Source organism: Cannabis sativa, chromosome X (assembly GCF_029168945.1).
Source record: "Cannabis sativa cultivar Pink pepper isolate KNU-18-1 chromosome X, ASM2916894v1, whole genome shotgun sequence".
Lineage (NCBI taxonomy): Eukaryota > Viridiplantae > Streptophyta > Magnoliopsida > Rosales > Cannabaceae > Cannabis > Cannabis sativa.
This window is the reverse complement of record NC_083610.1, coordinates 79,255,313-79,271,925: the sequence shown is the minus strand read 5'-3', so window position 1 is coordinate 79,271,925 and position 16,613 is coordinate 79,255,313. Positions and strand designations below refer to the sequence as shown.

Below are 16,613 nucleotides of genomic sequence, written 5' to 3'. Positions count from 1 at the left end.
TTTTACAAACTAATTTTATATTTTTGTACCAAATATCTACATAATATGATAAATTACTTACAAATGAAAAACAAAAAATAAAGGTTATTTGATTCTATATATACTCGCATATAAATGTAATTCATCACTAATAATATGTATTACATTTGACACAATTTAATTAGCACAATAGTAAAAAAAAATATATGTTTTAAGAAAATGCTAAAATATGACATTCCATAACAACTTTGGTACTTTTGACAACTTTTAGCACAATATTAAAGAAATATTTTTTTTTTTTACGAAAAGGCTAAAATATGTCATTGCATACAAAGTTGGCACTTTATTGGAGATTCTATTCTAATGGTGTGTTGTAGTATTGTAAATACGGGTTGAATTTTTTAACACAAGCCTAGAAGGTACAAGCACGATTAGGCACAAAAAATACAAGTTTCAGCACGACATGACACGATGCTACAAATTGACATGACACTGTACGAAAAATATGTCCTTAAGCACGATACGACACGAGAAGCACGAAAGGCACGACACGCAAGCACAAATAAACTAACATAAAAGCACAACATGCAACAAATCCAAAAAGTACAACACAACATATTAAAAAACCTTATAATTTATTATTATTATTATTGATATATGAGTTTATCAATTATAAATAAGTTAAAATAATAATAAAATTTAAATATAATACTGAATATTATAATTTTATAATTAAAATTATTAAAATATGATCTGATTAGGTCGTTAGCCTCCCTATTTTTGTGGTTCAACTCTGCCTGTTGGGCTTGGAAGATCGTGACTTGCTGATCCATCCACTCTTGGAATTCATGTCTTTACTGGGCGAAAGCATCCCCAATAGCAGCACGTGTTTCTTGTTGGTCATGATGAAGGAGATTTGTATGACCCTAAACTTGTCCTACTGCCTCTCTCAGCCTGGCAAATTCAGTGTCATCCCCTAAGTCCACGTGAGGTTCATCAATACTAGGGTTACCAACCCCAGATCCAGTTTCACCAGCATAACCCCCGTGCTAAGAACTTGAATTATTGATTGGATAGTGAGTCTAGTAGGAGGTTGTTCTCTTGGCTAGACCTATGTGATGGAGGTGCCGACCAGCTGGGCGGAGCTTGGTGGTCGGGTAGCCATGCTTGGGTTAGTCATAGTAGGTGGCACTTGGACATTAGGATCCACAGCCATAGGGTCTCGTGGTTCAGTAGAATTCTCACATCTTGTGACAGCCATGTAGAATGGAAATAAAAAAGATGGGAGCTTTCTGAACGAGAATTTTGGGCTCTCAATGAAAGTACCAAAATGTTGACTGTAAATTTAGCCAACTCGCATGGAGTTTGACTAGGATCGAATTTCGCTAATGGCGATCAAGTGCGAAATGATAATAAATATAGACACAAGGATTTATAGAGGTTCGACCCCCTTTGATCAGGTAATGACCTACTCCCTTTTTGTTGTATTCACTCCTGAGATAATACCATGCAAATTACATGCTAAAACCTTGTAATTATTAGCTATGACTCTCTTTAGTATTATAATAATGAGAATATGTGTTGCAGGTGAGAAAACTTGAAAAGAGAGGGAGTTCTATGCCTTAGTGCTTCTAAGCTCTTAGGTTCATAAATGAATTCAGGTTGAGGTCCTGAGCTTGACTCTCTTTCACGTAGGGTTATGAACCTTTTATATAGTGTTAGAGTTTACAAGTTATTATTTATGTCAAATAGGAAAATATCCTTTTAAAATAAGGAAGTTACATCTTATATTTGAAATATAAAATAGATAACCGAAAATCCCTAAAGAATAGAACTGCTATTTGTTGATGAAGAATTCCTATTTTCGTGGGCAATTTGAATTGTTTTGAAGTTGTAGGAGTGTTGAGGAAGATTTAGAAGGCTTGTGGGAAAATAGAAGTGTTGGATCGTGACATGTATGCCTGGCAAGCCAGCCATGTTTGGAGGCTACCTGGTGCATGGGGCTATCTCCCCTAGCCGGCCGGCTAAAGGTCCAGCAAGAATCTTCCTAGTGCTTGTATATCTCTGTCTTTGCTTGGTGGTTCTGATATCAGAATGAACTTGCTTCAGAACCTTGAAGAGGTTGATCTTGTAAGTTTCCATACTGTCTTGTTTGAGTCCATCTTGAAACTATTGGATCTTGAAGGATGGAAGGCTGCACGGTACTCACCTGGTCGGTCAGTGCTGACTTTCCTTGTGATCTTGATGTCTTGAGGGTTGAGGAACCACACAACACTACTCTAGCTAGCCAGTGATGGGCTCTTCTTCATGTGTCTTTTGCTTTTTGCCACGTTAAGGTGCCACATTAGGTGGGTAAAAATTAGAATAACACAATCAAACTCTAGACACATCAACAAGGAATGTAAATAGCCTTGATGCAGATATGTAACGCACACACGATCAACTACAAAGGAATATAGAAGACGCTAAAACTAGTGCAGAAGAGGAGGTACTTCGTACCACATCCAAGAGATGCGTGGCTGTGCAAATAGCACCTAATAATGCCTTACCTCAATCCAAAGACATGGACAAGCAGGAGATGATCTAGAATAAGCTCTTGGTGTTAGAAGCAAAAAGCTAGTTGGGAGTGAATAGTGGATTGGCAAGGATGGAGGGAACAATGCAAATCCCATTTAGAATTCATATCCTTAGAGTAGAGGCTCCACATTTTACGTAGCACCAAAGCTCCATGAGTATATTGGCATAGGGGACCCTTCAGAGTATATGTATGCTAGTTGGAACAAAAGATGCTGACAACTTTAGTCCCTTTAGAAGACCTTGAAGCTATCAAATGCAAAACTTTTACTCAAGGTTTTAGAGGACCCGCTCTACATTGGTTCCATAATTTATTGTTGGGAACAGTAAATTCATACTAGGATATGATTCTCAAATTTTAGACTATCAAGCTGACAGAAGTGGATACAGATCTAATGTTGATACATCATGGGCTAGATGAACCACTAGAATTTTTTTAAAAAAGTTCATCAAGGAATATGTGAGTATACCGAAGTGCACAGATTCAGTAGCATATAAATAGCACCTGAATCTGTGCACTATCAAGTGCTATTCGCTCCATTACGAAATAAAGGAACGACCACCAGCAACTCGACTGCACTGACGAAATGATACTCGACAATTCAGTGATAGAGGGGTGGTGAGAGTAGCAACATCTAATAACACTGTCTGAGGAAGGCAGAAGGGATAAACTTCAATAAATGACATGACTTAATAAAAAGAAACAAAACAGCTCAAAAAAACACGTGTCAAAACGAAATCTTCAATAAATGACAGTATTGTTAACTAACTAACTAACAGTCTTGACAGTTGGTTAGTGTTAGATAAGTTTGTTATTTTGTTTGTTAGCTTCTTGGTTGTTTTGTTTGTAACAGTTTTGTATTTTCAATGTGTATATAAATTCTTAATTGGTAATTAATAATATAGAGTTTTTTTTTTTTTTTGCATTTCTCTCTGGTTTTTGAACATACTCTGTTCTTCCCTTTTCTCTTTTCTGCTTTGTTTCTTCATAATATCAAAGCCCTTGACTTGCATCAATTACTTCTTTCGGTGACCACTCGTCTCAAGCTGGAGGTTCTGATCCTGCCATGGTGCCAGCTCAGTCCTCCTCGACGGCACCACCATGGAATCCATTTTCGAACTCTCTGACAGCTTCTCTTACTATGAAGCTTGATCGCACGAATTTTCTCTCCTAGAAATCATAAGCCATACCTACTGTTATAGGTCATGATCTTGATGATTTACTTTTCAGTAATGATGCTCCTCCGGTAAAACTCATCAATGGCGGTGATAATCCTTTGTTCTTGCAATGGAGGTGTAAAGATCAACTATTGTTGTCCTGGCTCCGATCGTCTATGACAGAAGGAATATTGGCTACTGTGGCTTGCTATAACACATCGAATTCTGTCTGGAGAGCCTTGGAACAAAAATTTTGCTAGTCAATCTAAGGCAAGACTTCTTCAACTCAAGAGTCAATTAACAAATCTACAGAAAGGTAATATGTCCATTTCAGATTATGTTGATAAGATCTTTGTGATTCTTTGGCTATTGCTGGTCATCATGTTCATGATTTTGATCTTATTTTACATCTTCTCAATGGACTTGGTCCCGAGTTCGACTCTGTTGTATCCAGCATTACCTCTCGAAGTGATACTCTTTCACTTGAAGAAGTTCAAGATCTCCTGATGTCTCATGAGTCAAGACTAGAGAGACACTTAGCAGCCTTGGATCTCTCAGCAAAAATGCAGCAAATCTTACTGTAGGTTCAAGAAATGGTCAGTACATACCCTCCAATGGCTCAGGGAGGGGACAAGGTCCTGAAAACTCATCAAGATTCCCAAACTTTGGCAATGGACCTCGACTTATAAAAAATAACAGACCTTTATGCCAAGTCTGCATGAAATTTGGCATACTGTTATTACTAGCCACTATCGATTTGATAGAAATTGGGTCAACCCAAAGGCTTCTACTGCTCAACCTCAAGCCAATCTTATTGAACATACTCTCGATTATGATCCTCATGCCTTTATTGCTCAATCTGTACATGATTTTGGTGATGATGTTGGATGGTATGTGGATTCTGGTGCAACCAACCATATTGCTCACTCTTTAGACAATCTTGAGTTTGTCACCCCCTTCACTAGCCAAGAAGCAGTTGCTGTGGCTAATGGTAAGAAATTGCTCATTTCTAATATTGGTACAACCACTCTCTCTTCAAATTCTCACTCTTTAAATCTCAATTTTGTCTTGCAAATTCCTTCTATAACTAAAAATCTTGTTAGTGTGTCCAAACTAACTAATGACAATGATGTTTTCTTGGAATTTCATAAAACTTGTTGTTTTGTTAAGGACAAGGAAACAGGGGTAGTCTTGCTTAAAGGGAAAATCAAAGATGGGCTCTATCACCTTGGAGATGATAGCTCAAGCCTTTCAAACACTACTCTGTAGGTGCATCTTGCCACTTAAGACATTCAGTCTAAGTCCCTGTTGAGTCAGTCTATGTGTTATAATCACTGTTGTACTAATGTTGAGACTTAAACCTCTCCTTGTAATGAACAAATTAATAAAGAGCCATCTTTTTTCTACTCTAATGTCCATAATCCCACTGTTTTACTGTCACATACTACTCATGATATTAATAATTGGCACAATAAACTTGGACATCCATCTTCTCATACTCTAAGCAAAATTTTACACAGCTAATATCCCTTGCTCACTTAAAAATTTGCAATTTTGTAAGGCATGCCAATTAGGCAAAAATCATAGGCTGCCATATCCTTTGTCTAAATCTAGAGCTAAGCAACCTCTTGCTTTGGTGCACACGAATTTATGGGGTCCTTCCCATGTCTCATCCAAAGAAAACTATAAATACTACATAGTGTTTGTAGATGATTATAGTCGTTTCTCTTGGATTTTTCCTCTAACAATGAAGTCTTAAGCTTTTGAAACCTTCATTAGGTTTAAAAGCCTTGTGGAAAAACAGTTCAATTTACCAATCAAAGCTGTTCAAGCTGATGGGGGAGGAGAGTATAGGCCTTTTGAAATTTTTTAAAGTGATCAAGGCATTGTTTTCAAACAACCTTGTCCTCATAGTCATGCTCAAAATGGACTGGTTGAAAGGAAACATTGACACATAACTGAAACTGATTTAACTCTCTTAGCACAAGCTGGTCTTGATCTTTCTTATTGGTGGTTTTCTTTTCAGTGTGCCACTCATTCTATTAATCGTATGCCTACCCCTGTTCTTGAAAATCTTAGTCCCTATGAGTGTCTTTTCAATGAACAACCTGACTATCATGTTTTAAAACTATTTGGTTGTGCTTGCTATCCACATTTGAGACTCTATAACCATCACAAACTTGAGTGCATATTTGAAGAATATTTATTTCTGGGATACTCTCCAAAACACAAAGGATACTTGTGTGAAAATGCTGCTGGAAGAATCTTTATTGCTAGAAATGTTATCTTTGATGAGTTGTCTTTTCCTGATTCTAAGACTACTACTACTTCATCAAAGGTAAATTCTGAAGCCCCAATGTATCCTACAATGCATTTTATTACTGGATCTCATACTGTTTTACCTAATCATGCTATTGAGCCCTCTGGTTTAGCTTCTGGTGTGCCTATTACTGTTCCTGGTGCAGATATGTCTGCTGAAAACTTACATGAGCCTATTGCTGCTAGAGCAGCTACTAACACCCAGGATACATCTGCAACTAATGCTTCTGAAACTTCAGTTTCTACTGCTGATGCTACACACATTAGCTCTCCTAATTCAGTTTCCTCTCTCACACCTGATACTGAACTCAATTTGTCTGCAATAGGCCCTAATATCACAGCAAGTGCTGAAGCAACTGCTGCAACATCTCAGCAACCTCCTGCACCAGTCACTAATCCTGACAATACTGTTGCTACATCTAGTTCTAATGTAGATGGTAATCTTTCTCGCACTCACTCCGTGGTTACACGATCTATGAGAGGTATCTACAAGCCTAAAGCTTATCTTGCTACTAAACATAGGCTACCAGAATATTTGTTGCCTCGTGAGCCAAAATCAGTGAAATTTGCACTTAGAGATCCAGTTTAGAATGGTTCAATGTCAACAAAAATTCGTGCTCTCAAAGCTCAAGGAACTTGGACTTTAGTGCCCTATGAACCTCGCATGGTTTTGATAGATAATAAATGGGTGTATAGGGTGAAATTAAATGCAGATGGGACTCTTGATAAATGTAAATCCATACTTGTTGCAAGAGGATATTTATAGCAGCAAGGATTAGACTTTGAGGACACCTTCAGTCCTGTTGTGAAACCAGTCACTTTTATATTGGTTCTCACCTTAGCAGTCACATTTAATTGGGAAGTAAGGCAACTTGATGACTTAAATGCCTTTCTTTATGGTGAACTTAGTGAGACAATTTACATGACTCAACCTAAAGGCTTTGAAGACCCTCAATATCCTAATTATGTATGTAAATTGAACAAATTAATCTATGGATTGAAGCAGGCACCAAGTGCTTGGAATGACAAGTTCAAAAACACTCTATTCAGTTGGGGATTTAATTCGAGGGCTAATACTTCATTGTTCATACATGGATCTAGTTCTAGTAAACTTATTCTACTTGTATATGTAGATGATATTCTCATTACAGGGTCTAATCCTTCTCTCATTCAGCAACTTATTAGCAATCTCAATGCTATTTTTTCTCTCAAAGATATGGGGGCTGTTCATTATTTCCTTGGAGTGGAAATACACAGAGACTCAAATAGCATGTACTTGTCTCAAAGCAAGTATATAACAGATCTTTTTGTTAAAGTGCATTTAGATGGTGCCAAAATTTGCTCAAGTCCCACAAGTAGTGCTCATAAATTGGCTTTAACAGAGGGTCTACCTTTTGAGGACAAAACATTATACCGAAGTACTCTTGGAGCACTACAGTACTTAACACTAACAAGGCCAGATGTGGCATTCATTATCAACAAGCTATCCCAATTCATTCATGCCCCAAGTACTGTCCATTGGGAAGCATGTAAACGACTGCTTCGGTACTTAAAGGGCACTATATCTCACAATCTGCATATTACACTAACAACACGATTATCCATTGAAGCATACTTTGATGCTGATTGGGCAAGTTGCCCTGATGATCGAAGGTCTACAGGTGGCTATGCTATTTTCCTTGGTCCAAACCTCATCTCGCGGTTTGCTAAGAAGCAACATGTCGTTGCTCGTTCTTCTACTGAGTCTGAGTTCCGTGCCTTGGCAAACACAACAGCTTAACTTAAATGGTTTCATTCTCTTTTTACTGAGTTGCAGGTGACATTAGCTGATGTTCCCATCATATGGGTTGACAATCAAGGGGCTGCTGCTCTTGCAGCCAACCCTGTATTTTACGCTCGCTGTAAACATATTGAAATTGATCAACATTTTGTGCGTGATCAAATTCTCAATAATGAAGTCTCGGTTAGATATGTTCCTTCCGTCGATCAAGTTGCTGATATTCTGACCAAGTCTTTGCCAAAAGACAGATTTCACTATTTGAGAACTAAACTCAAAGTTGTGTCTTCCCCTTTTCGTTTGAAGGGGGATGTTAACTAACTAACTAACTGTCTTGACAGTTGGTTAGTGTTAGTTAAGTTCGTTATTTTGTTTGTTAGCTTCTTGGTTGTTTTGTTTGTAATAGTTTTGTATTTTCAACGTGTATATAAACTCTTAATTGGTCATTAATAATATAGAGCTTTTTCTGCATTTCTCTCTGGTTTTTGAACATACTCTGTTCTTCCCTTTTCTCTTTTCTGCTTTGTTTCTTCAAGTACAATGGCTCCCGTAAAGGCATTGCAAAAAGAAAAAAAAAAAAACTGAAATAGGGGATTCTTTAAGAACAATGAAATGATGAACCCCAAAAAAAATGTTAATGTATCATATCAAAGAAAGATTCTTTCTATTTTTTTTATCATTAAACATATTTATTTTGTATAAACCCAAAAATAAAGGGTTTCGATCATTTCAAACTTAGTATTTTGATAAATTATTAATTTTGATTATATTCGAAAGATAATATATAATTACAAAATACAAGTTCAAAATAAATTTTTGAAATATGTAAGGACAAAGTTGATAATTTGTCAAAATACATGATCTAGATACTCTATTTTTCCACTTATTTTATTTTATTTTTGAAAAAAAGAAAGAAGAAATCTGCATAAAAAAAGAAGAAAACATATGTGAAAAAAATGAAGAAAACAAATCCAAAACATCAATTTTGTATCGTAAATCATAATAAACATTAAGAACAATGTTTTTGAACATACTCTGTTCTTCCCTTTTCTCTTTTCTGCTTTGTTTCTTCAAGTACAATGGCTCCCGTAAAGGCATTGCAAAAAGAAAAAAAAAAAACTGAAATAGGGGATTCATTAAGAACAATGAAATGATGAACCCCAAAAAAATCTTACTGTATTACTTTGATCAAAGAAAGATTCTTTCTATTTTTAATCATAACATTAAACATGTTTATTTTGTATAGGTTTCGATCATTTCAAACTTAGTATTTTGATAAATTATTAATTTTGATTATATTCGAAAGATAATATACAATTACAAAACACAAGTTCAAAATAAATTTTTGAAATATGTAAGGACAAAGTTGATAATTTGTCAAAATACATGATCTAAAAACTCTATTTTTCTATTTTATTTTTGAAAAAAAGAAAGAAGAGATCTACATAAAAAAGAAGAAGAAAACATATGTGAAAAAAATGAAGAAAACAAATCCAAAACATCAATTTTGTATCATAAATCATAATAAACATTAAAATGAAAAAGCACGCACGCCCGGTGGGACTCGAACCCACAATCGCCTGATTAGAAGTCAGACGCCTTATCCATTAGGCCACGGGCGCTTTGTCTTTGAAATATTATTCGATATTATTTAATCAAACCAAAACGCAGAGATCTCCTTTTAAAACGACAAGAGAAATGAAAATAAAAGTCTAAAGTCATGCTTTTATTAACCAAAAGAATGTTACAACATAGTACATATTGCTACGTGGTATAGTAGAAGAAGCAAGCATCATCAATATCCGCATATCACACTGCAAATATCATTAATCCTGGGTCTTGAAATGTTGGTGTAAGGAAAAACCTTGAACTTCCCGTTACTCAAGCAAGTCAAAGTCAACTCTGCCTTGCTCACCATGGTCTGCAATGCATACCAAAATAAAGGATATTATTCTCAACTACATAACAAATAATCTAATATTACTCTTATTATTACCTCACAAGAAATTACTCTGTCTTCGCAACTCCATCTTTTTGTAGGAACACAGTCAATATATCTACACCAGTTGCAGTAGTCGTTCATGTCAATGCCACGTAATAGTGCTACCAGACATCCGGTACATCTGGCATTATTAGAAAGACTTATTTTATAAACCAAAATTAATGACCAATATAAAACTCACAAAGGTAAGGAAGGGTACTAACATAACACAATAGAGAACAAGAGTGAGAGTTCTGAGAATTGACATGTCCAGCTTCTGCTTTAACTTCAGTTTTGTAAAGCGTTTGTTTTCACTATGCTCAAACAATACTCCTTTTCCATTGTTTTGAGAGTTTTGTTCGATTTGAGAGCTGCATAAAAGTACTGATCCAAGTAGGATTCCAGCTATAAAACCACCAAGACTTGAAAAGTTGTCTACATATGGAAGCAAACCAAGAGCTAGATTGATCATGCACACCAAAAAAAGTGATGCCAAAGCTGTAAACTGATCACATTTTTAAACAAAACCAGTCAGTATATGCATTGCATACTAATTAAGAACACTATGGAAATATAATTATCAGCTGTAGAAAACTGAGAAAAGGGCAGAGTTTAAAAACCTTATCAATGTACATTCTCCAGTTCCAAATCAACTCAGAAAGAGCAGCACCAAGTAATCCATAAAGAGGTCCAGATGAACCAACAGCAGGCTTGTTTTGAACAAAGAGTGCAGCCATTAATGTCCCAGAGAAGGAAGAAAGTAGATAGATTATCCCAACCATTACTGCCCAAAAAAAAAATGTCATATACATTGCCTAAAAGTCATTTTAAGATCTTTGGCAATTATCATACAAAGTAAAGAGAACTAGGCTCAGAAGACTTACATGGACCGAACTCCCGCTCCAAGTGAGCCCCAACAAAGACAACACTTCCTAGATTGATGACAAGGTGGATCAAGCCAGCGTGTAGACATTGAAAGGCAAAGAAGCGCCATGTTTGCTGATGTTCTATCAAAAATGTGCGTCGAAGAGCTCCCACCTCACCTAGCCTGCAATTTCAATACAAAATTAAATCACAGAAAAAGCCCCAAAAACTTGAGTGACCCAAAAAAGTTATCTTTGCAATGAACAAAATTAAAAAATAATCTTGGAAACAATACATGTGTTTGATTGTTAAAATGAGAAAACTCTGAACTAATCATGAAAACATAAGATATATAATAAAGTCCAATGGAGGAAGATAAAACAATTTTGTCTCCACATCAAAAGATTACATAAAACTCTTGATCAAGTCCAACCAGAAATAAAATAAGCCCAGTTATTTCTGTTCAACTGAACTACAAGAAATTAAAGATTTATGGCGTTGGTATTAGCAATAAAAATTATAGTAATATAAACAGTTAAGTATTCGGTTCAAGAATCAAGAGAAGAGCATATTCCCCTCAAAGAATCACTGATTTCCCATGAACCAAACAATACAAAATCTTGAGTGAATAAGTGGGGGAATCTCTTCTCTTTTTTATTTTCCCGCAAACCAAACAGAGGAAACCCATCAAAACTTAAGGGAAAACAAGAACATTTCTCAAAGATTCATTAACCAAACTCAAAGCCCACTTGGAAAAAGATATAAAATCTCCAAAATCAAAATGAGAAAAAGGAAAGAAAAAAGAACCGGTCACCGTACGTGGAAGCCGAAGGGCCAAGAAAGGGATTCTCTGAGAGGGGCTGAAAGGAGAATCTGCCCAAGGGTTTAACAACGCAGTCTGCATGGGATTTCCGCCAACAGTCATTGACGAACATGGTGACTAGGAAAGCGATGATGGGTAGGATCAGAAAGATGGAAATGAGCCATGTGTCGCCTTGCCGGCGCCTCCGATGACAGGATTTGAAGAAGGAAAGGACGACCTTTTGTTCTTGAATGTTTTCGAGGAAGAATGGCGGGGGTGGGGGCTTGATTTCGATCTGGGTTTCCAATATTGAAGTCTCTGCCATTGAAGGAAGAAAGGGTTGAAGTAAACAAGAAAGTGTGAGACAGAGGAGGAAATGGAGAAAGAGAGAAAGAGAGTAAGAGAGAGAGGAGAGACGAGTGGTCTGTTTGAAATGGTGAGACTGAGAGTTACCGCCTTTATGTTCCAGCTCAACTGTACGGACTCTCGACAGTTAGGAGTGGCGGGAAATCTTTTAACCGTTTCATCCACTACTATTCTTACTCTTATTTATTTATTTATTTTGCTAAATAAAATGGGATCATGTAATGCACATCAAATTCCTAGTTCCTTTGGCTTTTTAATACTTCCGAGTACTATGGAGGAGTAAGCTGGGGTTTATACGTAGTCTCTAAGATGGTTGCCAAGACCCACCCACGCAGGGATATCATGACCTATCCAAAAGACACAAAGATACATGTTTACTCCCAAAGAACGCTACTTTTAAGGCTGAGGTTTAGTGACACTATGGGGTCTCGAGCTCCATAGAGCAACCAAATGAGGGGCACATATTTTTATTTACAATTCGTTGAGACTCCTACAATCTTGGGCAGAGGAGTCAAATTTGCATATGTAGGATGCGGTTGGACATATTCACGGAGCTTGTTGAAGAAAGGACCAAGGCTCATTTACCCTGTCCAGCCTTTCTATGTTTATCTACCCTGACCAGCGTGCTGACAACCTGGTTAGGTGTTTTTGGAGACTTGTCTGCATGCGAAGATCACTATTGCTAAGCTTTCGCACGGTATGTTGGTCTTGTTACTTCTGGCTGACATGTTGATAATCCGGTCATGTACTTCCTGGAAAGTAATTCACTTGAGGAAACCAACCTTGCTGGAGACCTGCGCGGTGTGTAGCTACTCGGAGGTCCCATCTTATAACACTTGTCTACTGGATCAGGCCACTCGTAATGCCACACCAGGCGAGTAAAAATTTGGATAATATTTTTCGCCCAAGTCTCCTTGTAAACCTTGTTCGGATGGGGACTTAGGTACTAGCCCGGATGTTGACAAGTGTGCAAATCCCGTGCGATTGTTTTAGGTGAATGGTCTGTGCATGGTCGATAGGTCAACCATCAGTCACTTCTCCACATCAGCTATCATTATGACAGTTTAAGTCATAAATTGTGCGGGATCATGCTGACGACTGCACTCCCCCATGATTACACCTTTTTAACCCTCTCTACTTTGCCATGCAAATTTTATGGGAATTGATTTTCTCATTTAATATTTTAGAGGGAAAAACCTTTATAGAGACCCTTATAAAAGGCCCCCTCCCCTCCGTCCCTTAATTCTTTTTCCAATTTCATCTTCTTCAAAAAATTTATCAGAGAGAAAACTTCAAAAAGGAAACACCAATAAATTTCAAGAACCCAAAGCTTTTTTTTATGTTGTTATTATAGACCGGAGGTTTTCCCTTCAACGTCTAGTGGGTAAGTCTCCCGAAACTTCTTCTTCTTCTTCTTTTTTTTTTTTGTTTTTAAATTTTCTGCAACTTTATAGTGTTCTACCATTGATAAAACTAAATACTTCCACATTGGAGCCTTGGAGAAAAACTTTAAATGCCGCGACTTTCTTAAAATCTTTATAAGTTAGGTCAATGTGGGTTTTTGAAACAAAAAAGGAGGTTCTTTTCTTTGTTTTGCACTAAAAAATTTCTGGGTTTGGGAAGAACCCAGAAATTTGAAGCCTAAATCGTTCAATGTAATAGAGTAGGATGTTTGGATATGTTAATTACTTTGGCTGGCATACATGGGATGTTATACTCTGACCGACTAGTTAATAGTTCTTTGGGTTTTTAGTGGCTGTCCGGATGTTCACCTCCCTCTTCCCTTTGCACAAATGAACCCGCGTGACTTCTAGGGAGGTGAACATTGAATCGACGTGAACCTTCTGTTTGAAGATCAGCCTGCACTCCGTGTAGATAGTTTGTCGTCAAGTGAATCTCTAGACAACTCGTTAGACAATGATTTTGACTTAGATATCAGTAGTGGTTCCCCTGAACTAGAGATACAACATCATCACCACTACAAGCAGATTGGAGGGGAAATCTACGGTCGGTTCATTTGGAGCTAAATTATGGCTGGAGGAGATTCTTGCCAACCTTTTGGATGTATATTGTCCGATAGGGAGTTCCGGACACGCTACCCTAGGGATGTGCTCCTATTTTAGCTAAAAATCTTTCACTGATTAACTGATGATTCTAAATGTATTTTACAATTCACTGATTCTTTATGTGCTATACAGGACCTACGCTCGAGGAGTTTGATTGGAGCCGGTGAACGTAAGGATGGACTCTATTATTTTCGACGGATACCTACAGTTTGTGCGATAACAGTTCCAGAGATTTCAGATTTTGAGTTGTGGCATCGTCGTCTCAGGCATCCATCCGATAGAGTTGTCAAATTAGTTCCTGCTATTTCCTCCAGTACTTCTCAAAAGAAATTGAATAAAGCATGTGATGTTTGTCCTCAAGCAAAATAAAAACGTGATAGTTTTCCTGTAAGTGATAGTAAAGCTTGTCGAATTTTTGAACTTATTCATTGTGATTTATGGGGCCCCAATAAGATACCCTCTTCGTGTGGAGCACATTATTTTTTAACTTTGGTGGATGATTTTTCAAGAGCTGTATGGGTTTATTTATTGCGTTCAAAATCAGAAGTTTATCAAACTTTTTGTTCATTTTTTGCTATGATTGCCCGTCAATTTGAAACACATGTCAAATTAGTAAGAAGTGATAATGGTACAGAGTTTAAATGCATGTTTGATTATTTTGACACAAATGGCATTATTTTTCAAACCTCTTGTGTTGGCACTCCTCAACAAAATGGTTGAGTGGAACGAAAACATCAACATATTCTTAATGCGGGTCGTGCTTTGATGTTTCAAGGAAATCTTCCTATTACTTTTTGGGGAGAATGTGTGCTTGGTGCAGTGTATCTCATTAATAGAACTCCTTCTGGTTTACTCCAAAATAAAACTCCATTTGAAATTCTCTTTGGCCACACACCTACCTTTGATGAACTTAAGGTCTTTGGTTGTTTAGCTTTTGCTCACAATCAAAATGCTAAAGGTAATAAATTTGCTCCTCGAAGTAGGAAGTGTGTTTTTATTGGTTACCCATATGGGAAGAAAGGATGGAAATTGTATGACCTTCAGACTGGTGACATCTTTGTTTCCAGAGATGTTAAGTTTCATGAAAATGAATTTCCTTACGCGACTGCTTCTACTTCTCAAGTGCCCACTCCTTCCTTGCCGCTACCTGATTCTAATGTGGGGATTAATGTTGATTTTTCGGATGACTTGGAAAATATTTTGGTTGATGACCATGCAACCCCTACAATTGGGACTGATGATGTGTTGGAACGCCCATCCCCGATACCTCTTGCATCTACTGATGCCTTGGGGCGCGGGTTGCGGGATAAGCGTCCCTCCGTTGTTCTTCGTGACTTTGTTACCCACATTGTACGATCTTCGAGTCCATCTGAGTGTTCATCGTCTTCTACCAGCTCCTCAGGTACTTCTTATCCTATAGCACATTATGTGAATTGTAATAAGTTTTCTCCACGACACTGTACTTTTCTTGCAGCTATCACTGACCACTGACGACATTGAGCCTCGTTCCTTTAAGGAAGCTATGCAATATGAAGGTTGGCGCAAGGCTATGCAGCAAGAAATTGCTGCTTTAGAAGCTAATGGCACTTGGGAAATGGTAGTTTTACCTCCTCATAAAAAGGCTCTTGGTTCTAAATGGGTTTACAAAATCAAATACCATGCAGACGGGCAAGTAGAGCGTCTTAAGGCTCGTCTAGTTATTTTTGGCAATCATCAAGTTGAGGGGGTTGATTATAATGAAACTTTTGCTCCCGTTGCAAAAATGGTCACTGTTCGCACCTTCTTAGCAGTAGCAGCAGTCAAGAATTGGGCTTTGCATCAGATGGATGTTCATAATGTATTTTTGCATGGTGATCTTGATGAAGAAGTTTACATGAAACTTCCTCCTGGCTTCAATGTTCACAATCCTGGTTTAGTGTGTCGTCTCAAGAAGTCTTTGTATGGTCTACGATAGGCTCCGCGATGTTGGTTTGCTAAGTTAGCTGCTTCTTTGAAGACCTATGGTTTCCTTCAGTCTTATTCAGATTATTCTTTGTTTACACTCCATCAGGGATCAATCCAACTCAATGTTCTTGTATATGTTGATGATCTCATTATTTCTGGTAATGATGCTTCCGCTGTTGATCATTTCAAAGCCTATTTGCATGAGTGTTTCCATATGAAAGATTTGGGCATCCTAAAATATTTTCTTGGTATTGAGGTTGCTCGTAATTCAGAGAGCATCTTCTTGTGTTAGCGAAAATACTCACTTGATATTATTGCTGAAGTTGGCTTGTTGGGATCTCGTCCTGCTGGCTTTCCCATTGAGCAAAATCACACATTAGCTCTCGCCAAAGGCCCATTGCTCATCGATCCTGAGCGGTATAGACGACTTGTGGGTCGTCTCATTTACTTATCATTCACACGTCCAGACTTGGTTTATACTGTTCATATCTTGGCTCAGTTTATGCAACACCCTCGTCAAGATCATTGGGATGCGGTACTTCGTACGGTTCGCTACTTAAAAGGGTGTCCAGGTCAAGGCATTCTTCTTCGCACTGATTGTGAATTATCTCTAACAGGTTGGTGTGATTCAGATTGGGCTACGTGTCCTTTGACTAGACGGTCTCTTACTGGTTGGATAGTGTTTCTTGGCTCTTCTCCGATTTCTTGGAAGACCAAGAAACAACACACAGTGTCTCGATCTTCTGCTGAGGCTGAGTATCGTTCTATGGCTGCTGTCACTTC

General features: G+C 37.6%; 1 protein-coding gene and 1 non-coding gene across 2 annotated transcripts; both read right to left on the bottom strand.

Moving 5' to 3' along the window:
• Nucleotides 1-9,356: 9,356 nt before the first annotated feature.
• On the bottom strand, nucleotides 9,357-9,429 carry TRNAR-UCU (transfer RNA arginine (anticodon UCU)). Its single transcript has one exon. It is a non-coding gene; the product is annotated as a tRNA-Arg (tRNA).
• A 77-nt stretch (nucleotides 9,430-9,506) lies between these two features.
• Nucleotides 9,507-12,099, bottom strand: LOC115703075 (inactive RHOMBOID-like protein 8). The gene is made up of 6 exons (XM_030630562.2): nucleotides 11,472-12,099; nucleotides 10,673-10,836; nucleotides 10,409-10,572; nucleotides 10,013-10,293; nucleotides 9,804-9,930; nucleotides 9,507-9,728 (listed from the first exon to the last, which is right to left on the bottom strand). The coding sequence occupies exons 1-6, from the start codon at nucleotides 11,777-11,779 to the stop codon at nucleotides 9,603-9,605; spliced, it is 1,170 nt and encodes a 389-aa protein (XP_030486422.1). The 5' UTR covers nucleotides 11,780-12,099; the 3' UTR covers nucleotides 9,507-9,602.
• Nucleotides 12,100-16,613: the final 4,514 nt, after the last annotated feature.